The following is a 24,987-nucleotide window of genomic DNA, read 5'->3' as shown; positions in this document are numbered from 1 at the left end:
TGTTTTTTTTTTTTTTTTTTTATAAGTTAGTACCTTTTTCACTGGCACTTTGTCTGAAATCAATGTCAGAAAGACTGACTGACATGATCTGGCTGCATTGAAGTGTATGATTCAACTTTTCATGGTTTATATTATATTAAAATGTCAAAAATCGCAATAAATCGCAGAATCGAATATCAATTAATCGCAGAATCGCAATTTTAATCGAATCGGCACCCTAGAAAATCGCAATAAATCGCAGAATCGAATCGAATATCAATTAATCGCAGAATCGCAATTTTAATCGAATCGGCACCCTAGGAATCGATTTTGAATCGAATCGTGAGGTAAGTGAATCGTGACACCCCTACTATCTAATCATCATGAGACAATTTTTTGTTTGCAATGATCTCTAATCATGTTATGCTATTAACTTCTTCATGGCACCAAAAAGCTAAATTTAAAACAAAAATCACACCCTGTGTGAAGGTAGCGGCGCCTTTGATACATTTTGTCATCGATATGTGTTTATAATCAGGGGTGCACATAACTGGTGCGCAGGTGCGCATGCGCACCCAAAATAAAAAATGCGCACCACATCAGGCGACGCGAGGCGCTTTTGCGCACCAACAGCTGGGACAGGAATTTCCAAGCTTTTATTTTTTTAGCAAAACTAAAAAATAAAAGCCTGGAGATCGAGGCTAGGAATTTACTTCCTGAAGCCACACTCACACAATCACTTTAAAGCATGCGTCGGCCCCATACACAGCCATTAGGCACAGGGGTAGAGATATGACTCGCGTCGCCTCGCATTGCCTCGCATCGCCTCGCATTGCCTCGCTGCGTGCACGCAGCCAGCAGCGGCTGTTAGAGGCACTCGTCACCGATGATGAACGCACCGTAATGGTGCAAAATATGCCGTGAACGTCCCAATCTGGCGGATAAAATCAGCGCAGCAGCACAGGGCACCAAACTTGGGGGCTTTATCTAACAGCGTGAGAAAAAAAAAGGACGAAAATCGGCGGAATTTAGAAGCAGAGCGTCCTTTTTTTCTCGCCCCCCCCCCCCCCCCGTTGACAAAACTGTCCGGTGGGCACCGTGCCGAACCCCCCCCCCCCGTTGACAAAACGGGACGGGCGCCATGCGCACCAAGTCACATGTCCAGGTGCTCTTCTGCGTACCAGACCTAAAAAGTTATGTGCACCCCTGTTTATAATGTGTTTATAGCCACGTGTCACGTGAAGCTTGACCAATCACTTTGTTGACGTACGCACCTGACCAATCAGAACGTTGACGTACGCACACAGACAAAGTCAGGTATAGAGCGGCTAGCGCCGCTAAAAATATGTTTCTATCTAGTGTGGCAGTTTTACATTGACATTTGTGACCCTATCATCATATACTGTGACTACAGAGGTTGCTTATTTGGCATAGTGTTAGTTACACCAACATTCATGACCTATTGTATACTGTGACTCCAAAGGTCACTTATTTCAGCATAACCGCATGCTGGTGTTCGAGGTGTTTTGTTTTTGCTTTGATCAATGTTGTTAAATGTTGTAGCACGAATGCTGCGATCTTGACCAGACACTGTTAAGGAAAGATTTGACTAAGTGAAACTTGCTGCACCAAATTAGTATTTGTTGGACAAAAGAGCCCTTATATGTAGCTACAGTTTTTTTCACATTGCAATAGCGGTTTTTAGTTTACTCTAGTATACTACCATATGATATCATACCAGTCCTTAATTTAATATTTTTATGATATTATAGTTCCAGACAGTGAAGGAAGGAAGAGATGAGGGTAGAGAAGGAAGGCTGGGAGACTTGAGATGCAGGAACTAGAGACAGATGGAGGAAAAGGTGCTGGAAGGGCAGCGCTAATTTAAGATCTGAAGTAATAAGAGGGAAACAAGAAAACATTGATTCAGAAGCAGAACAGGAGTCAAGCGATGGGGAAATTGATATTAGTTCTGAGATGACATTTGTGAGAAAGGGAACAGATTAATACCACTCCTCCATTTGGGCAGCACCATTATGCTGCCCAACCACCAGATGGTTAGATACAAGACCCTTGTAGACATAAGTCTGGGAGGTGCTACACACCACAGAAACACAAAGTCCAAACGTATAAAGAATTAACATCCATGGTAAAGTGACCACATAATCTTGAAAAATGTGCATGATAGACCGGCTTTACTTAAATCATCGCTTTATTCGATTGGTACATTATGAAAGACACATAACGCGTCGACACCTCCTCAGGTTCATCACTCATCAGAGAGACTGATATGTCTCTCTAATCAAAACCTGACGTGTAATCATTTCAGTAAAACTTTTACATTCTGATAAACAGCTTGGGCTTGCTATGTATTTAGGGTTTTTCTAACAAAACATCCATATCTTGGATAAAATCACCCGGTACAAGTGACCTGGTTTAATATGTTTACAAACAATATACGGTAGCTGTAGTGGCTGATACAGATAGCCGATGATGTTTAGCAATGGCTCATTTTGATGCAAAACTGCGAAATTCCCTTCATAGTGGTATTAAAAGTCTTTAATTGACAGCGCAGACACCTGCAGATAATATGATCTCACTTATGATTTTTATGTTTGTCACTATGAATAAATGAGACCTTAATTCCTGTTAGACATTAAACAGTGATACAGTACAACATCCTCAGCTCTGGATGGCCTGTGAAAACTGGCCATCCTGTCTGAAAAAGCTGCAATTTTCATTGGCTTTTTGCATCTGCCCCAATTGACCCTCCTCACTAATGTTGGAAGCCAACTTGGCAAACTGAAAATTAATATGGGGTGTGTCTGGGTGGTGTAAAGGTGAAACGATCCACACTGCCTCACACAGAAATGAGATCAAATCAGTGAGTGCACGGAGTCCTGATCTCAACCCTATCGAACACCTTTGGAGTAACATTGGAACACCACATGTGAGCCAGGCTTAATTGACCAAAATGAAGTGTCTAACCTCACTAATGCTCTAGTTCGTGGTTGAATGGAAGCAAATTCCATCAGCAATTTTCCACTTCCAACTAGTGAAAAGCCAAATGATCAGAATAGAGGAGAATTATATAGTAGCAAAAGGGTGAACCAACTCCATATCAATGCCTGTGATTTGCTTCCAGAGACCACAATGACTGGTTATGACTCAACGCTGTAGAACTCATTGTACTAAATGCTTGGCAAATAAATGCAAAAGAGTGGGGTAAATGTGATGACTGTGAGTTGGGAAAATCTAGCTAGGTCACTGTGAAATAAATATGTATGCCGCTGTTTTATTAGGAGCCTAGTACAGCCTACCAAGCCATGCCGCTAACTAGCAGGCTAGCAGGTGTGATTATATTGCCTAGGAGTCTACCCCCATCTCTATATAATAAATACAATCTTTGTATCCCTTGGCAATAATTTCTTCAGTATTTCCAGACGTTGGTCTAATCAAATTTCCATTTGGATTTATGAGCTTATTATTCCCTTATTTCACTTGTTCTTTATTTTATTCCACATTATTAAATACTTTTCCATTCAGTGTGGTTTAAAAAAAGTAAAAAATACATTTTGTATGCAAATAATGGTCAGTTGAGTCACTTTCATGTTAACGACCCCCAAATTGATCCATAGACCCCCATTTGAAAATATTTTGTGTCAGGGAACCCCATAAGAGGATATCTGAATAGTCATTCTTATACATTATTTCATTGGGCTAAATTCTAGCTGGTGCTATAATAGTGAATAGTGAAAATATTAAACTGTTCCCCAGCCAAACGAGTGAGTTTAACAGCACTTAAAAGTCAGACAGAAAATGTGACACAAAAGTCCGCATAGACCAGGGCTTTCCTCTGCGACATGCAGCTGGGCTGAGAGGCTCTGGCATAAGCAGCAGACCTCATTTGATCTGGAGATGGACATGACTGTGTAGCTGACTGTGCTCTTCGTCCTCACAGTCTGTTTGGACACACTGAGGAAGAGTACATCCCTGATGCTGAGAGCGTGTATCTGCACAGAGAGCAGCACCACCAGCCGCAGGCCTGCACCCTCGCTCAGTGCTTTCAGCTCTACACCAAAGAAGAGCAGGTAACACACACACACACACGCACACGCACACACATTTGTATTACAATATTTGTGAGGACATCAACATTTTAGGACAGCATAGAAAACAGCTGAAAATAGCCGAAAAATTGCAGATGTACAAGCTCGCAACGCATTGCAGTGTGACGCGTTGTGAGCTTGTAGATCGGCTTTTTAACCCCAACTTGAAGCTTCCACTTATCTTATGGTTAAAGAATGTTTTACCATAAAAACAAAACATTTTCTTGTCTTTTTCTCAAATTCTACTATCACTTGTAGGGACATTTGGCCCTCACAAGTATAGTAATACAAGTGCACACACACACACACACACGCACACGCACACGCACACGCACACACACAAACACACAGTTCAACATTTTTATATACCTAATGTGTATTTCTTTTCTTGTATTTGCACAGTGTAGTGAGCTGTGTGTTTTGGTAGTAGGAAGTCTTGCAGCATAAAACCTTCCTCCTGAGCCCTGCCTGGGGCTTTGTATGTTATTGTTTTATCAAACTGCCTTTCAGTCCTTGTGGGTTTTACTACATATTGTGGTGCTATGTTTGGATTAAAACATAACTTCTAGGAGGACACCAGGAAAAGTCCACATATAGACTGTGGTTAGCTTTCCTGGCAGAGAGGTCTGTTGAAAAGGAGCTCTGGTCAGAGGAAAGTGTGGGTTGGTGGAAGGGAAGCCGACGGGGCCGCCTCCTGTTTGAGGCCCATTTTATAAGCAGTGTGGTTGGAGCTTGTCCTTGATGGCTACTGCCTGGGCGGTGTGGTGTGTGTGTTCCAGCTGGCCCCAGACGATGCCTGGCGCTGTCCCCACTGCAAGCAGCTGCAGCAGGGCCGCATAAAGCTCAGCCTGTGGACCCTGCCGGACGTACTCATACTGCACCTCAAACGGTTCCGACAGGTACTGCGCCTCAACCCAAACTACATCAAATGTATTCTGTGTTGGTTTTTTTTTATCCCTTCTCCTTCCTGTTATAACTATTCCAGTGTTTCTCAAATTATTATGTCCTTTATTTGTTTTTTGATTAACATTGCAAAAAAAGGTGTATTGTTTTCAGTGCAGTGAACGGAATAATTGTCTTTGAGTACTTAGAAAAGCATTACATACATTTCATGAATTATTATTGTTAATATTATTTGAAATACATTTAGAAAGGACTCTAATGTTCTTTTTCTTGTCCTTCTGCTTTCAATGCCAGGCCGATAACTTGACATATCGTTTTCCCTTTGAATGAATTTAATTGAGAAGTCGTTTGACTTGCTGATTGGTGTTGTGACCAATGGATTTTTGTCAAATTTGTTTTTAGTTTAGTCATAGTCTTTTGAATAGAATTTCATTCTATTCTATTTCTTTTTTTTGCATGCTGAAAATAGCCGATCTACAAGCGTTGTGAGCTTGTAGATCTTCTATTCTCAGAGCGCAACCAAACCCAAAATGACTTGTCTTTTAACTGTACTGGATCTCTTCTGCACTAGTCCCTCCCTAACATTTTAGTCTATTTTTTATCTGTTGACTAAATTGTCAATATATTTAGTTTTAGTCATCATAGCTTAGTTTTTATGTAGTTTTAGTCAGTGAAAAAAGGTAGTCGAGAAACATTTTTCGTGAAAGTTTCAGTCGACGAAATGAACACTGGTTGTGACCACGTAACGTAGGAGGCAGACAGGAGGGTGAAGATGCAGAACATGGTGAGGTTCCCTCTGATGGGCATGGACATGGCGCCCCATGTGGTGAAGAGAAGTCAGAGCAGCTGGAGTTTACCCTCCCATTGGTCACCATGGAGACGACCGTATGGCCTCGGGCGCAACCCCGATGACTACCTATATGACCTTTATGCCGTATGCAATCACCACGGGAACATGCACGGAGGGCACTACACAGGTAATGCTGCCACCATGGTTAGAGCAGTCAGAATGTGTCATGAAAAAAAAGAACATATTTGAACATTGGTAGGCGTACAACAGTTAATCAAAATAAGCAATTTAATTGATTATAACATTATTTTTATTTTGGGCATGTCATTATAGGGAAAAAATCCCAACCTTTCAAAAATATTTCAAATATCAGATCTTCAAGCTCACTATAAAGTATAAGAGAAAAGAAAACGTTCTTCTCGATTTAAAACAATAGGGTAATAGAACAATTGCTAAGAAAATAATCGACAGTTGCAGCACGAAACATCAGAAATGTTCGCTTTAAAAATACATATTCAAAGATTTGCAAAAAAAGAAAATACTGCTAAAATAGCAGATCTGCAAGCTCATGAGCTTGTATATCTGCTATTTTTGAATAGCCAAAGAAATCTTAAAATGACTCTGACTGAGATACGTTCCTGGATTGAATGGGTTAAGTCCCATCTCTTGCTGAAACCCTTTAATCTCTCCCATGCATTCCATTCTCTATCCTCAGCTTACTGTAAGAACTCAGTGGATGGTGTGTGGTACTGCTTCGACGACAGTGAGGTTCAGCCTATGGCTGATGAGGACGTGTGCCAACAGACGGCCTACATTCTGTTCTACCAACGAAGGACTGCCATTCCCTCCTGGTCAGCCAACAGCTCAGTGGCCGGTCAGTGTTTGTTTTCCCTTGTTTGTTTTCACATACAAATGACAAAATATATATAAAACAGTAGGTTGTGTAACATCAACTGAAGCATTCAAAATACAAAATAATTGATTACTGTAAATGTGAAAAATGATGTGGTATCGGATTGGCATAGACTGGCATACTGACAGATACTGATACCAACATTTTAGGCAGTATCGGCAGCTTTTCCGATATTGGTATCGGTATTGGGAAACTCTATTTTACAGCAGGGGATCTAATAGGTGACCTCAAAGGGAAACCTTCACGGTTTTATATAGCACACATCCTGTCTTGTACACGGCATACTATTATAAGGTAAACACGTGTTAGTCAAATAGTGTCTCAGTAGGTTGTGTTAGCCAGACTTACAGTAACTAACTACTTGCAATTCAGAGGTGGAATGATTGTATGATGAGTGTATATATATATATATATATGGTGATGGAGATTTGTTTTGTTTTTGTCGCATGAGCCAATAATGTGATCAGTAGGAGACTGTTTTTTTTGTGTGTGGCTTTTTCTGCCTTTATTGATAGTATAATATAGTATAATACAGTAGACTGACAGGAAATGGGGAGAGAGAGATGGGGAGTGACACACAGCAAAGGTCGTTGTAGCGCCAGCTGTCCGGGCCTCAGTAGGAGACTCTTTGAGTCTCTTCCGCCGGTCATCAAATTATTGGCTCAGGAATGTGGCTAAAACTAAACAATCTCCATGAACGCAAGTAAAACTGCTTGATCCAAGCACAACAATCAATCAAACTTAACAATTAACATGTGTTAAGTGGTCAGATGGGTGGTCCACAGATACTGAGATTTTCCAAGTGAGCCCCGATCCAGAATAGTTTGGGAACTAACTGTCTAGTCTGCGTAAACACATTTATTTTGTTTTTTGTTTTAATCCAGGTTCCACCAGCTCATCTCTGTGTGACCACTGGGTCAATAGGTTGCCAGGTAGCAGGCCCGCTAGCTTAGCCTCCGGGGCTTCTTCCAGACGCACATCTTTAGCCTCGCTCGCCGAGTCTGTGGAGTTTGCAGCCGAACGCAGCGAAGATGACGGTGAGATATTCTGAAATATGTATGGGAGATATGTACATGAAAGAAAGTCCAAAATCAGACGCATCCAAACAATAAAATACAAGGTTCTAACCAGAAGAACAATAAATAGAGACTGCACACTCGATCAAGCTCCCAAATGTGTTTTAATGAGTCGCCACCACTGGCTACGTTTCCAGCGTGCCACACTCTTCCTTAGACAAAGGAATTTTAAAATAAAAATAAAAATTACGACACACACAGGGAAATAAATGTGTGTAAATGTATCCTTTACGTATTTCAGAACAGATGTTGAATGCTTTTATAATGTTCACTTATAATGTTCTCTGAGAATGAAAGGTATTTCATTTCATGTTATTAAATGGCAGGAAATAGCCCCCCCCCCCCCACTCAAATTTGTTCCATGCTCGAGATTCAAGTGTCAAAACAGTTTATCGTTGTTGATCTAGAGCCGTGTCACGGAAACACATTACAGTTTGACCCCGCGTTAACACGGAAAATGTGTTAAATGGCTGCAGACATTTTCCATTTCCTGTCAGCTTTAAAATATAGTACCAGTGTAAAAGGGTTATCCTCATCTCCAGTGTCTTTCTATCCATCAATGATAACTTGAGCTCCATCCATTAGTGTCCACACAATGTGTGCAAGTAAGGTCAATCTGAAGCTAAAGGCGCTAAAAGCAGAAGATTTTTGTACGGTAAAAATGGTGAAACCCGCTTTAAGATTATCCTTATATTACGTAGGGTATTATAGAGTATATTTTTCTTTATTGTAAACAACACAGTTGAAAGAAAATGAAAAGACATGGGTAGGGGAGGGAGGATTGCCCAGCAACACGGGTCCCTGACCCTGAATTGAACCGGGGGCATTGCAATTTTATGGTTGCTGCTCTAACCATTGCACCATGGAGGCACCCTGAGAAATACTGCTTTTGAAATGTTACAAAGCACAGTTTGGAGAAGAAGGTCCTCCTCTGCATTATGAGAGGGTTTGTAATGCCCTCTCAGTTGACTTCTATGGTATCCATGCATTTAGAACAGTAGGCCCAGGCAATATATCAATATGATATTGATATTGTGATTTTGTATACTGTATCATAATATGGCGATATGGCTTAAATGTAGGGTAAGTGATATTTTTGGGTTAAAACAAAGTATTTTGTTTAAAATATTAAAGCACTATATTGGGATAGTAATCGTTATAGAGTGTTTGTGCAGTAGCAGGGGTTTATGCGTCTCTCCAGCTCTTTAATAAGCACAAAATATGTTCAGGTAGGTGGCCAATCTTCAGCCAATTAGGAGAAAGTACCCATTTATCAGCTTGAATTTTATAGTGTTCCAGTTCCAAGTTTGTCTGCACATTCCTTTTGTCATCACTTCCACATTCACTTGTTTATCCTGTGTTCTGTGTGAGTTGTCTCTCCTGATTGAATACAATTGGTGTCCCGACCTGAAAATATATTTTCTGTTTAATCAAGAGCTGGAGGGACGGGGAGACCCCTGTTCCTGAACGAACACTCTATACCAATGAGTACTAGCAGCAATTTCACACTTATTTTAACAAAAATATCACTTACCCTACCTTTAAGCTCTATTTTATAGTTTAAAAAATATATAAAAATAGCAAAAATAGCTGATCTACAAGCTCACTATGTGTCGCATTGTATTGTGGCACGTTGTGAGATTGTAGATATGATATTTTTGAAAAAAAGTGATGTTATCGTCACAATACAATATTGTCAATATTGATATAAAGGAATTTGGTAAAAAATATTGTGGTATTTAATTTTGTCCATATCTCCCAGCCCAAGTATCTTTTAAACTATATCTACTCCAGTGAGTCATGATTCGATGAAAAGTCATATAAATAATTGTGTAGAACGTTTATGACCGTAGAAAAAGAATGCCCCGTGCCCATGTGTGAAGGAGTACCATTTCTTTTTTTTTTGTTGCACCAGGCGGATTTTCCACCCGACCTTTTGTGAGAAGCATTCAGCGGCAGAGTTTGTCCTCCAGGTCTTCCATCGCCAGCCCTTTAGCCATCAGTGACTCTGGGCTAAAGCCTTCCTGGTCTCTCTCTGCAAAGCTCCACATGAGGTCCAACTCTCCGAGGTCCAGCTCTCCGTCTCGCTTCTCCCTAGATTCTCGCTCATCGCCTCCTCTAGAGAGGATAGGAGAGGCCTGCGATGACAAAGTTTCCACGTCCTGTTTTGGCAGCTACAGTAGACACGAGCGTTACTTTGGCAGCAGGTCGCCCTTGTCTATGATGGAGAGCTACAGTGACCAGGAGGGTAATAGACGATTCTTTGACCACGTCTACAGCAAGTCGGCTCCCGTCGAGAAGAAAATCATGAATACTGAACCGACTGAAAACAACAACCAGATAACAGCCTTGGACCAAAACACACTACCACCCCAAACCACCCCCTCCAAAGAGCAGAAACGCAAGAGCAGCATCGGAGGATTTGGCTCAAAGGCAGAAAGTGCTGGGTCGACAAAGAACTGCTCCAAGACGGAGCAAGACCGAACCTCCAAGAAACGCCTGTGCTCGTCCTCCGCCCAGAAGACCTCCGCTCCCCAGTCGTCCTCCAGTACCCCGGTTAAAGGTTCCAAAACGACCAACGTCAAGGACAAGAGCGCGAGCGTCAAGAAAAGCAACTCCACGCCCAGCGGGACCCCTTCCAAGAAGAAGGAGACATCTCAGCCCACGGAGGGGACGCCGCAGCGCAAGCAGTGCACCTGCTCCTCCGCAGCCCAGTCCTCTGCCTCTCCCTCCCCGACCGCAAAGAAAGCATCCACCGGCACGGAGAAAGCCTGCTCGAGTAGCCGAAAGAGACTGGTGGAGAGGAGCTATAGTCGGGACTCGATACACGCCAACAGCCCCCTCGCCGGCAGTCCCCGTGGCAGCACCGTAGCCCGCTTGTCCATGTCTAAGAGCGGGGACAGCCGGCCAGAGTGGAGGTCCTTCAGGAGCTCCAGCAGCAGCTCGTCCGTCACCAGCCTGCGCTCCCCCAGCGTGTCTTCCAAAGACCTGCGACGCAGCAGTAAGTCCGAGGACAAGGGGTTGTCCTTCTTCAAGAGTGCCCTGCGACAGAGGGAAAGCCGCCGGTCGGCTGACCTGGGCAAGAGCACCATGCTGTCTAAGAAGGCCTCCGATAGGACAGGCAAGCAGTGTGGACAAGCCAGAGACAGTGGCACCGATGGCGACGTGACGACGTCACTCACGTCAGACAGTGTCTCTTTGCAGGCGTCCTCAGACAGTCACGCAGGTGAGAAAAAGTCCACATCAAAGGAGTCTTCCAAGCCCCCCAGCTCTCTCAGTCGCTCCCTGTTACACGTTGGCAAGTCCAAGTCTTCCAGTTCTGAAACGAGCCTCAAGTCTCCCTCTAATGGGAAAAAGCCTCTTGAAAAGAAGGCATCTTCCAGAAAGCTGTCATCCAGCATGCAATCTCCTGCACGTCAAACACAGAGGCCTCAATGATATACTAATAGTAGTTCCATTTTAAGCAATGCAGCTATTTTCTTTGTGCCTAAGTTAAAGTGAGCACCAAAAGTATTTGCCAAGTGACAGGTTTCTTTCAATGTTGTGGACATGTGCACTGGCTGGCAGTTGATCCATACAATGACTTTGAGGTTTACCTTGATACAGTCATCTGGAATATAAATATTTTTCCACATTGGATGAATGGTATAAAATATGCAATATTTTTGCACTGTCCCCACTTTTAAGGACACAAAACCTATTTTAGTTAAGTATACATTTAGTGAAGTTAAATGAATCATGAATTTGGCTCTTGTGAGCAAATTGCAAAAAGCAGGGTATTGAAAGATAGATGCAGTACTCAAGAACATGTTTGCATGCCACATGTGTAGTTATTATGTATAATACAACTTTTGTGTGTAGTGCACACATACCTAGTGTGTAGTGCACTACAGCTATAGATTTGATACACGTTTATTCTAATTTAGACAGATTATTTTCCGACTAACTGTATTTAAACCTCTCTGTTTTTGTATCAGTCTCTCAAAGTGTACAGTGATAACAACTACACAACCCAAACATTGGAAAGGCACCTTGGAAATACTAGAGCTCACATTTGTACATTTAACAGTATATACATGCGCTAGTGCACACATACATGCACATACATAAAAGAGTTTCATTCCAAAATTAATGCAAGTGAACATTTACAAGAACTGTCATCGTTAGATTAATTACCTTATTAATTTAAACCAATCTACACAGTAAAATCTAGTGCATCATTAGTCCTTTTGGTTACATTTGCACACAATCAGAGTTAAATTAACACCGAGGATTTTACTGTGTGGGCTGTTTTGCAACATTTATATCATATTATACACATATTACGAGGTAATGGGGTTTTGCCAAACATCACGGAAGAAAGCACTTTGCAAAACAGTCAAGTCAATGGAGAATATGCGTACGTTACAGTATATCCACTTTTTCTTTTGGCCGTGTGGAACATGAATCTATTGACCTAACCACCATTGAGTTTTAGGTTCTGGATGGCAGGCAGTGCACAATTGCATGTGGCTGGCATGTCCCATGCTTTTCTATGACTGCATATGACCTTAAGCAACAGGTAAATTAATCTGAACACATTGCTCGATAGCCGAGTGCAAAATCTAAAAGCATGCTTCTAGTTTGAACCTGGCATTTTCTTTCGACGCCTTTTACCTCTGCACCATTCTGGCTAATTAACTTTTTTGGATTACTTTCCTGGCATTCAGCATTCCAGAATTCTTCTATTGTTCTCTTTTGGGCAAGAACATTCATGTATTTCACTAAATCATTCCATGTTCTCACGTAGACACTAGGATTGGGAGCCGAGAACCCTTTTTTGAGTGTTAAATTAACTAAGTAAATTAATGCTCAGGATTTTACTGTGTAGAACTGTGAGTTGACTTTTGATTCTACGTCTTGATACCGTAGAGAGATTTGTCACCATATGCCATCTTTGAGGACAATAATGTGTGATTTGTATCATCAGGTGAGTGTAGCGCCATGCTGTATCCTAACAATACAGTACCATGGTTTAATGGACTAGTGGACGAGCACTCTTAAGTTCAAGTTTATGACCCTTTAATATCCCTTAATGAAATACCTGAAAGAGAAACAGCTCAGATTCAATTGAATGTTTGCAGAAGTGTAGTGTAATGCTTAATTCATACTGCCTCGTATAACACGGTGTCACTCGCCGACAATGGCAGATCTACACGTTTTCAAAGTATAAATCAGGCTTTAGATTCACTGGGGTTTCTGTCATGTTGCAAGCTCCCAATAATATGCCCCGAATGCTGCTCAGTCTCAGGTACACCTGACAGATGTGCCGTATAGATAACAGTGGGAAATACCCACAGCAGTAATTGATATTTCTATGAACTAGTATATGACATCTGTACATTGTAGCTGGAAAGGGTCAAATAAGTCATTGGTGGAATGTCACTTATGATAGGATTTTGTTAAGTTGAGGTCTAAATTACTTCTCCATAGCAGAGGCCCCCTTTTAGACAGAAAATCCAATATTGATATCCTATTATTTTATGTAATAAGTGCAATATTACTTGTGGATTTTAATCTGGCTTCAAAACCTTGATGTGAATATAAAAGCAGCATCCATATTTAATTTTTTGTATTTGGCCAATTGTGACTTATGTTAGGGATTACTATTAAGAAATTAGGGCTATATTTTTTTCTACACACATTTCTTCACAATTGGAAAAACGGATGGACAACAGAATGTTGTATGAAGAGAGAAGAAAATGGCCGATCTACAAGCTCACAACTCAATGCAGTGCGATGTGTTGTGAGCTTGTAGATTGTCTATTTTTGGTGCATGATGACACTGTCATACAACTGTATGTTGATTAATTATGGCCCATTTCTTCAGACAAGATAGACACATCCTTTGAAAAAAGTGTTACTTAAATAAGTTGACAGTTATAATAAAACCTCAAAACAATTGTATTTTTTAGGATAGAATAAAATGTATTTTTATTAGTCAAATGAAATAGGCTAGATGTATCTTTTCTTTATATAGCAGATATGGTATAGTATTTTGGAATGAAACCCTTTAAAATAATGGAGAGAAAAATATGTGTATATGTACGTATAGACAATATAGATACTATAAGCAGAGGAACTATCGTATACGTATTTTCCTTTTCACAAGCAAGATGAACATATTCTGAAGCGCCTTTCAGTACTGTCATGGAGCTAAACCATTGCCTTTGGCAACATAGTAGTCTACTGCTGTATGCATCACTGAGTAGGAAGGTTTCATTTTAGCACTTTGTATATATTTTATTTTTTATTTTCAAAATGATATACAATAACTTAAATGGATCTATATGATCTCTTTCTTTTTTTTTTATCTTGTGTTGCGTGTAAATAATTTGACGACATATCTTAAAAGTGGTGTAATGGACCTCAGACTTGAAATGGTAAAAGGGTACTTACTTTCATCTCAGTGTATATGAGGTATGAATGATGATGAGGTGTACTAGGTAACTGTTACACTACTATACTTGGTGCTGTAAAAAAAAGGCCAGTGCTCCTGCACTGATATTTCTTAAACTATCATATTTTTTAAGATGCTGACTTTTCAGAACTGTGACCACATTTTAGCTGAACTAAAAGTATATCGGTAGCATTACTCATAACCTGTGGTACCTCATTTGAGAAGACGGTAGTTTGCCTTTTTTTTTTTTGCTTCGAGCTGATCAAGGATAAACATTGTATGAATCCATAAGTAGCTGTTTTAGTTGATCATAGCACTACATTAAGATAATCTTTTCCCTGTTGGCCTAATTGAACATCACACTGCATGGATGTTTGCTGTATCATAGCAGCTTGACCCATTAAGACCTGGAACGCATTTTTAGATTTGAGCTAAAAAGCATTATTTTACACTTTGGCTATTTTTGAAAAATCTTGACAATCTGAGCAAATCTTTGAATATATGTATGTTTTAAAGCAATATTTTAAACTCCAATCTTTGCTTATGGGGGTCCCTTGAACAAAACATTTTGAGATGGGGGTCCGCGGCCAAATACATATAATTATGAAAAAGTGTGAAAACCACTGATATAGCAACATGCTGTACATTTTTTTGAAAACTGTTGGGATTTAGAAGACCTTTGTAGAATCGGCTTCAGGTCTTAATGGGTTAACCACTTAAACCCCAGCATTTGTATTCTGGTGAAAACGTTTGCAGAACATATGTTATGTAGAGGGAAAACAGAAAAGTCAGAAGTATGAAGCCCTGAGGGACTTCAGTCAATCAGCTTGGGGGTTTAAATGGTTAAAGACTTGCTGTCATTGCAGCGTGAAGTTGTGCCACCCTGATTTGCTGCCCTATAGGTTTTGAACTGCCACTGATCTTTGACATGTTACAATACTCCATGCCTCCACCTGCAAGTGCAATAATGAATGTGAGGATTATATTGTGAACATTTGAGTTAGATACCAGCATACTGTATGTTGTCAGTATATAAATGAGCATGGTTACACAACATTAAAGGCCACCCTTATGCAAATAATCCAGTGATCCTTTTTTTTAACCATAAATTATTTCAAAAGGAAGACCAGTTTCCAATTTACCAGTTTGTTTTAAAGGGAAATGCCACTCATTTTAAGGACTTGTATGTGTAGTTCCTATGTCCAACAACTCGGTAGTCAAAATACCTAGGACATACAATATACTGTATGCTACTGTAGGTTTACAAGGTGCTTGAAACCTCAGTTTCCTCTCTTGACTATTTTTCTTCAGACTAAACTGTGCCTTTGCTGAATAATTGCAGCTAAAGTATCTCCAGTGTCTTTTGTGCATGAACACGTATATTTTCTGACCGTTGTTCTTCGCTAAATTGCATCTCATAATTGGGTTTGAAAAGGAGTCGGTATGAGGCAGGTGAACAGGTTTGCTTGCTGACATTATCGTTTCAAGTCAAGCAACAAATGTCAGTGCCAAGAGGGGAAAAAATAATTGTTATGCAGCTTGTGCCCGATACTTGGCTGTTTGTAGTGTCGCCCACGGAAAATAGCTGATCTGCAAGCTCACAAAGCGTCACAATGTTGTGCGTTTGTGAGCTTGTAGAACTGCTATACTCTGCATGATACTGGCCTGCAACCAAGTATAAATCAGGCTTTAGCCTTTTTGGTCTGTTAAGCATATTATTTAGGAGAGCATATTGTTTAGGAGAGCAGTTTGTTTGGCAGCCAGCCAACATTAGTTGCAACACCATGATTAGCAGCAAGTCAGTTTTGGCAGGCATACAGTTCAGCTACAAATATTATGAAACCTTTAATGTCTTGTTATTCATGAAGGCTTAAGCCCAATTTATAGTATAATGAGGTTTTAGTTATAGGGTTGGGCTCTGTCCTCTTTATATTTTGGTTGCCCGATGGGAGAAAAATGTGTTCACCCACACTTCTATTGAAACAATTCAACTGGTCTTCTATCAAAATCAAAAATTGGAGTGTCAGAGCAATGTACAGTACATCCATGTAGCTGTTTTAATTAACTATGAGTGGGATAGTGAGGATTCTTATTGCTGTTTCTGAAAGTCTCCGTGAAGCTGGAGTTTGCTAAGGAATCTGCCATTTGATGATGAAAGTTGAAACTACAGTAACCTCTGTCTTGGTGGTTTTGGAAGACTAGTGGATATTGTGTTTAATTATCTTTTGTCATTGGAATAACATACATTAGGAATGTTAAATTGAGTGGCATTCCCCTGTAAAGCAGATCTGTCTAGTTCTAATTTCAGTCTACCAGGAAATTGTTTCTTTTGATCATTTGATCTACATCTAGGAGGAGCTGGTGGGAAACCTACCAGATCTGGGTCTTTAATGACATGAACTCAATTTACAAGCTCTCAACGCATGTGAGCTTGTAGATTGGCTATTTTCAATGAAGGGATTTGTTGTAGAGGGAGAAAAGGAGGGGACCGAGTATGGACTCCTGGGGGGCCCCGGTCATCAAAGTATATAGGGTTTAAGTGGTTAAATCATACTTGTTTTAATATATAATATTTATTGGAGCACATTTGTCATGTCATTTTAGGAAAAAATAAGGTTGGTATTTTGTAGCAGCAGATGGCATGGATACCAAAACTTATTTTTACATTTTAAAATAAGCAACAGGATAGCATATGTTCTTGCAGGACATTGTAAAACGATTTGGGTAGAAGAAATGATTTACATTTTTTTGTATCCCACCGCCCCTTCATCTCAGTATCTATCCCACTGTACCTTGTGGTGGTCAGACTGAGATCTGATGCTCCAGCTGATTTTAACATTTGTTTTGGATAAACATGGTTACATAACAAGTAGATGTTATTTGGGTACCAAGGCAGGTTACATATTCAGGGAATTGGATCACAACTTTCTGGCCAGACCAGTTTCCATTTCAGGTCACTGTTCTATACTAGTAACATGTAGTCTTCTTGAGGTTTTCCTTTCCCAGCACTAGCCAACACTAGCAACACACAAAAAGGCTCTCCGGGACTAAACTTAAATTTCTCAGTTTCCTGCTGGTTGGTTTGAGTGTGTGATTCTCCCAACGCACGTTGCCCTAACCTTGCATCCCAGGCTTGCTTTCAGAGAGGAGTGAGATTGCCAGGCTGGTCACGCAACACTAGCTCTGCCCCGCTCTCTCTGTTGATTGTAGAAGCTGGACTAAAAACCTCTGTTGGCCTAATTAACAGGCTCCAGGTGTGTGTGTGAGGACTCCACTTGGGAGTCTGCAGTTCCTCATATGGGCAGGGGTTGGAGCCAACGGGTGGGAACATAGGAAGCCCCCTATCACTACATTAAATATCGAACGAGCACACCATTCAAAGTAATAGGGCAACGGCGTCCATTGAGTGTAAATGGAGAAGTGGGCCCCCGTTCTATTCGGTTCCTCACGCTCTGTTCAATATAGGATATATATATACAGTATATATATATATATATATATATATATACACACACACACACACACACACACACACACACACACACACACACACACACACACACTGTACAGAATTGAGAATTATTATGGAATGCAGTGTTGCATGAAATCGCTAATGCACGCACCTCCTCAACTATGCAAGCCTGCTGCTCTGTAAGCCAAAAAAAAGAGGAGGAACATGGCCGGTAATTTTCATTGCTTTATTTGCACAGCACACTAATGCTCAGACATTGTAAAACACAGAATGTTTCAGCTTTGCAGTCAAAAGTGATCCAAAATTGAACCTACTATATTAACATGTTAGATTTTGTTGCTTTTCATTTTCTTTTTTAAACTATTCAGTGCCATTTTTATTGTGTTTTTTTGTAATGATAATGCCATGTTTTGTGTTAAATATGGTATGTGTTTCCTGGGTGCTCCTACCTATCTGGTGAGTTGCTCTTCTTTTTGAAGAGCAAATGTATCTTCCTGTTGCTCATGTTCACCAGCAGAGCATTTACACTACAGTGGCTATAATCTCTTCCATGATATACTGTAACCCATTCATGACATGTGTATATAAAGCATTGTAAACACCTTGCCATTAGTTCACAATGGCAAAAGAGACCCTGCTAATGTTGTCAAGTTATATTATGATTTGACATCAGTCCTATTATAAAGGCAAGTCCTTTATAGTAGAACTTTACGGAAAAGGGTAATAATGACTTATACAAAATGTACTGTTTTGTTATGTAAGAGGCCATTAATATGTAAATAGTATTGTTCATGTACGTTGTAAATTATTTATGCTACAACAGCGTAAGGACTTAAACCTGAGTTATACTGTAAATCGGCTATTTTCGGTCACTACGTATAAATCAGGCTTAACATAGACATATTTCTTGCATACATAATTGGTCATTCCACAAAATAGTTGGCAGCAGGTCTAAAACCTGACATAATCTGGTTTGACGATTGTTATTGGCTTGAAAGACTCCATCATAATCAGTCGTGTACATGCATTATGCTTCGCCAATGAAAGTTGAATTCTACTCTTGTTGCATCGCAGAACGAGGCATTCATTTCAGCTGACTCGCATCAGCTAAACACAGTCTCATATTAAGCATCTTTATGTGAGCTTTCCTGTCATGTTTTTAATGACACTTCATCAGCAAATTAATGTTACATTAACAAATTACACACACATGAGCCACAGGATCCCTGCTTGGGATTCTGCAGATGTCTTATAGCGCTAGTTCTCAATGTCTGCTCCGGGGACCACCAGCGGTCCATATGCACCGTAGGGGTCCATATGCACCAGGGGTCTTGGACGTTTTTTCTGACCAAGGATCCCTTAGCTCAGAGAGATGAAGCAGGCTCTGTACTTGGTCTGCTCAGGATAGGGATACTATAGAGTTCAGGTGGTTAATGAAAAAAAGTTCCTATCACACAAGAATTTGGCAGCCCCCCTGTAGTAACTCTTGAGGACCCCCTAGGGGTCCCGGACCCCCTGTTGAAGACCCCTGATATGCATCCTTATGGGTCTGTAACTCGGAGAGTGTACCATGGGTTATCTCTGGGACCTCCATCTACACTGTAAACTCTGCACTAGTAAATTAACTTCCAAGACTCTTACATTTGTCAAGTTTGCAGAGTTAAGACCCGTAAGGTTCCATTTGGAGCCCTGGTGGTCCCCGGACCACGCGTTGAGAAACAGTGGTTTACAGCAATAGCGGTGCATCAACGGAAACTGGTGCGCTTGTGTTCTAAATCTAAGATGCTGAGACTAATTTATACTTGTACGAAATAGCTGAAAAATGTTAATCCTTTTATTTTCAAGGTATAAATTAGTCTTTACACCTCCATCTACATCTTACTACAGATGGACGGGGGCCTGTGGGGGCCCCGTTGTATATTCATACTCTTCTTTGGGTAATACGAAAAAAATATATAAATAAACTTGCCGCATAGGATGACTGTGTAGCTTAGTAGCTTGGAGAAACCCCTAATGAATGTCCTTGTCAACCATGTAGCGACATACAACTCATTTTTCATTGTCATTGTATTCACATAGATAAGAACCTTTGGGTCATATAGTGAAAATATACATAGCTCTTTCTGTTTTTTTCAGTCCCTGGGTTGTTAATCAGCAAGAAAGGTGTTTTATAGATGAAAATATATTTTGTTGTTACTATGTTCATCTACCGGGCCTGCTTTTCTACATGATATGTCCTCCACACACAACACTACATGGTCTGCATTGGATTTGTGTGCCTGCATCTTTGAGGGCCTTGTCTGTGTCAGTTGGCTGTTCCAACAGCCTTTCAGGAGAGTAGGGTTCCATTGTTTTAATGGTTCTGAGCAGGTACACCAATGTCTTTATGTTAATTTATTTCTGTTTTGATGTTCATGCACTTTTTTGTATTTGGATTTCTTTTTTCATATTTTTACTTTTTTTTTTAAAGAATGCTTTTCTTTTCAGAAAAGAGCAACATTTATATACATTGTTGGTTTGCCCATACAAGATAAAATGGAAAATATAATTAAAAAAAATATTCAAACATATTTGTCATGGTCTTTATAAACCCTTTCATTAGATTGTACTCTATGTTGGTCTGGGTGTTATTATATTGTACTGTATGTCATTCTGGAGTTATACACTAGAGGGAGCTTGTCTCCTGTAAATTGTCCATACCATAGTATGTTTTCACTTTGTAATGTAATGCTATTGGACAATTTCAAGGTACTTTTATGTATGTGTGTATTTATGTATGTATTTCCATTTCTTGGCGCTTTTAACTTCTACTTCACTACATCTCAGAGACAAATATTGCACTTTTTACTCTATTACAATTTTGACTGCTTTAGTTACTTATATTAATCATAATTTATTAAATTATTAATACAAAAGCTTACATAACTGTTTGCAATGCGTTGTGAGCTTGAATATCTGAAGTATAAAATAGAGCTTAAGTGGTTAATGATCAATAATTATAGTCCAATAACATCATTCTGAAATTCCCATTCTGCATAATGATTACTTTTACTTTTGCTACTTTAAGTAACCTATATTTTGAAGCTAGTACATTTGTACTTGTACAGTTTTGAATGTGGGACTTTTACGTCTATAACAAAGCATTTTACAGTGTGGTATTGCCACTTTTAAGTACATAATCAGAGTACTTACCTACCACTGGTTACAAGGAAGTTTTTCTATGGAGAATTTACTCAGGCAGTAAAAACAAAACAAACAGTGGAACTGCACAAAGACTTGAGTGTATTTGTGTTCACTTGATCCACTGAGCCTCCTGATGTCTTCATGTCACAACAGCTTCACAGTCATATAACTCAGCTAAATCTGCCTTTTGTTTTGGAGCAGTGGTTCTCAACCAGTGGTCCTTGAGGGGGGTTCCAGGTGGTCCCCAGCTAAATGATGGAGAGTTGGAAACCAAATGGACCCTTATAGACCTTTAACTCTTGAGAACGTAAAATTTTACGTTAAATTATTATTAAACATCTGCATTACTTCATCAACGTTTGCATGTCATCTCTCCTATTGGTACCACATCAATACAGCATGGAATTGTGGACAAAATCGTATCCAACGACAGTAAAATATTCTAAGTTTTGAGAGTCTAAATCTCATCAAATGGTTTCATTCGGTTTCATTTGTACACACTCAAAGTTACAAACAGCTGATGTGCAGTCAACCCTGGGTTTGTTTTACCGGAAACTGTCCAGAGGTCACGTTACGTTCCCCAGCATATGAATGAGGGAGATTAGGAAGATGCTTTTTGGTGTCCATGTTCAAAGCAGCATTATTCGTGTTAAAGATCTCCCTCCTCTGTCCAGTTATAGATTCGGTTGGTGTTGGACAAGTGTATGAGGGAGAACAAATCAATGGCTTTACAGTATGTCTCCCCACTGCAGAGGGAGAGAGAGCTTTGTCTCAGACAACAAGGCTGGGCCAACCTGAGCAGCTCTGGGGTGGATTACTATTCCAGGCCACAGAAGGCAATGGTGCCATAGTGACACAGTCTCAGACTTTGTTGCACACTTACGTCTTGATCATCATTTTCACTTTTACCGAAAGTGGTGGCTGCTTCTCCTCATACATTAGCACCACGTGTCATTAGTGAAAAATGACACCGTTCTATTTTTGAAGCAGTTGCAGTGGTGGAAAGTGACTTATTAAATGTACTCAAGTACAGTACTTATAAGTACAATTTTTAGGTACTTTTACTTTCCTTGAGTATTTCCAAATTTGAAAAATATTTCCAGCCCTATTTAAACTAGCTATTTGAAAATAGCCGATCTACAAGTTCACAACGCGTCGCATCGCAACACGTTGTGAGCTTGTAGACCTGCTATTTTCAAAAGGTTGTAGGCTAATACATGTTATACATGCAGTATTGATATTTTTACTTAAGAATTAGGTAGATTAGGTTACTTGAAATACACAGCTACTTCCCTAAGCTCTTGACTGTATACCCAGTTGGGTGAAATGTCTATTTGTTGCTCTGATTTAATATGCCCCGGTGAAAAACTTCAATTTCTTCAAATGATATCACACAGGATATGAAAGTGTTACTTCTTGTGATGTCATCATTGTATTCACGCAGGCAGCTCAATCAGCATCCACACAGTATTCACAGTGTTTAATGCCCTTCGGCGGCAAATCTATCATTCACGTCATGAATTTTCTTTACCTTTGTGTAAATGTAGACTAGTATAGGCCTGCTTAAAACCAGCTCCACATTAATTATGTCAGCTAGGCCTTTTCACTGAAGATTCTCCACATAAAGCTCACAAATGTCAGGCCCTTAGCCTTTCAGATGGTGCTGTACAGTAATTAATGGTGTGAGACCACCAGGCCACGGATGTATGGTGACAGTAAAAGAGAGATTTGTTGGCCAAGTAGCCTAACATCTGCACATACCCACAAGCTGCCTCATGCGAGAGATGTTATAAACGATGATAATGTGATGAGAAATAGATGCATAATAATTAGTTCTGCACTGATTTAAGAATACAACACACTTCATGAATCTACAGCAGTGGCTCTCAAACTTGAAACAATATTTCAAGGATCCCCATAACTCTCAGAGACAAACACCCGAAAGGATCCATTTGGTTCCATTTGTACACTCTCAGAGTTATGTAAGGGTCCATTTGGTTCCATTTGTACAGTCTCAGAGTTACGTAAGGGTCCATTTGGTTCCATTTGTACACTCACAGTTACGTAAGGGTCCATTTGGTTCCATTTGTACACTCTCAGAGTTACAGACCTGCAAGGGTCTTTTTGGAACCCCTCTCATGGAACCCTGAGGCAGTGGTTCTCAAACTTTTTAGTGTCAAGTATCCAAATGTATTTAAAAAAATTAATTAGTATTTGGCCGTGGACCCCCATCTAAAAATACTTTGTGCCAGGGACCCCCCCAGAAGAGAAGATTTGTGTAAAAAAAATGTCGTAATACAAAAATGTGACTCTGCATTTATGTAGTGGCAGAAGAAAAAGTTTCATAAAACTGTAATATTCATTGGCTCATAGAGGCTTAATTTTTTCACTTAAAAACAAAAACGCAACATTTTCTTTAGATATTGGTCCAAAGTTTGAGTGTAGAAAGTTTTGTGCAGATTGATCAAGCCTCCCAGGAGATATATGTTAACAGTTTTTCATATACGTAATTCAAAATGGTGGGAGATCTAAAGGTCAGAGGTCATAGGTCAGAAAGGCAAACTTGTTCCTCATGAGGAGAGGCATATGTGTATTGAAGTTTCATGGCTGTAGGTCAAACAGTTCATGAGCTATGCCTGTTCAAACTTTACATTTTTCAATTGAGTGCTATAGCGCCACCCTTTGGCCAATGGTTGTGAATTTAATTATGACCCCATACTGCCGTGTTTCGTAAAAAAACGACGGTTCTGCACGGTTCTGGCCATAGCGGTGGAAGAAGAAAACTAAAAAAAAATGATATGGTGCCTATATGCACTATTACTATACGTGCTTGGCCCCTAATTATTCTTCATAATGTTGGTAAAACTAGAACTCTTTTCATGTCCACATCACCGTCAGCATCAAACTGTATGTCTGCATGACATGAGGATGAACCGTGTGCAAATTGAATCTATAGGGAGCTACCACAGCAAAATCCACAGTATTGGTTTCACTCTAGAGTAAAAATAGACCCTTATGGGTCCATATGTACATTCGGTACATGTATGCTTTGAATAACTCCCAGCAGTGTCAGCTCCCACTAATGAGGGCCAGTATCAAATAGGCAGTTAGATTGAATTGTGCAAACCACATAATATATGCATGGGTCATCATCACCAAGGTATAGACGAATGAAAATACAAGTGAACAAGGTCTGTGTTGGAAAAGCCTGTCGTCAACCTGTGTCTAAAAACAATACAACATACTAGTTCAGACAATCAGGCATGACATTTATGTGATTATATCAGATTATATACAGAGACTCCATACAGTAGATGGCCATAAAATGGACACAGACAGACAGAGGTACAAAAGATAAAATGATAAAACCACATATTCCCATATATGGAGTTCCCTGATATAATCAATATGACATCATAGTACTGCTGTCATAGACTTGCCTGGACTCCATATTTAGGCATGGAACTCCATATATGGGCATAAAAGGGACACAGACCGATACAGAAAGAAATCCCCATATACAGTATGGGTATAAAGGGGACACAGACAGACAAATGGGTACAACGGGTATACTCTGACAACTCATACAACAGGTATTGCATAACTCGGTGGGGCGTGCTTTTCCAAAGGCACTGGTCTAGTATTTACAATATTTCCATCACGCCGCAATTATTAAATTGTTTCTTCTGTGTTGGCACGTTAACAGCGTACATGGCAACAGTGTGTGTTGTGTGTGACACCGGAACAGAGCTCTGGTCAACCTATATAAGGGTTGAAGATGCCTTTACACTTCCACTTCATACCTGTACCACCTAGAGATAAGTAAATTGAGAGGGAACAGAGAGATAGAGAGCATAATCTTCCAGCAGGACAAATCTTCAACTCCCATAGACCTACACACTGTCCACACCCACAGTCCATGTCTAGAAGCAGCTTTGACGAACCACTCCTGGAAGGAGCGACGTCCCAATCTACCCAGACTCAGGTCTTCTGTTCTGAGTGTCTGTATGCCTTCACGTCTCAGGTCTTCCTCCATGAACGTATGAAGAGGAGCCACGACTACAACAACTGCCAAATGCTGAGGAATGGACAGATCCCATCAGCCACCAGCTGTCAGCCAATA

The 24,987-nt window shown here is 40.2% G+C and overlaps 1 protein-coding gene across 1 annotated transcript in view; it reads left to right on the top strand.

The window, feature by feature from the left end:
* usp31 (ubiquitin specific peptidase 31) overlaps positions 1 to 20,229 on the top strand; it is a 31,928-nt gene extending 11,699 nt beyond the window's left edge. The window contains exons 11-16 of the mRNA XM_084071030.1: positions 3,941 to 4,070; positions 4,868 to 4,987; positions 5,743 to 5,968; positions 6,497 to 6,655; positions 7,579 to 7,731; positions 9,686 to 20,229. Coding sequence (XP_083927156.1) covers positions 3,941 to 4,070; positions 4,868 to 4,987; positions 5,743 to 5,968; positions 6,497 to 6,655; positions 7,579 to 7,731; positions 9,686 to 11,208 — 2,311 coding nt within the window. The 3' untranslated portion in view covers positions 11,209 to 20,229. The remainder of the gene's footprint in view (positions 1 to 3,940; positions 4,071 to 4,867; positions 4,988 to 5,742; positions 5,969 to 6,496; positions 6,656 to 7,578; positions 7,732 to 9,685) is intronic.
* The last annotated feature ends 4,758 nt before the right edge of the window (positions 20,230 to 24,987 follow it).

This window comes from Gymnoscopelus microlampas, assembly GCF_963454915.1.
Source record: "Gymnoscopelus microlampas genome assembly, chromosome: 11".
NCBI lineage: Eukaryota > Metazoa > Chordata > Actinopteri > Myctophiformes > Myctophidae > Gymnoscopelus > Gymnoscopelus microlampas.
Note: the sequence above shows the minus strand (reverse complement) of the source record. Positions and strands in the feature narration are given on the sequence as shown.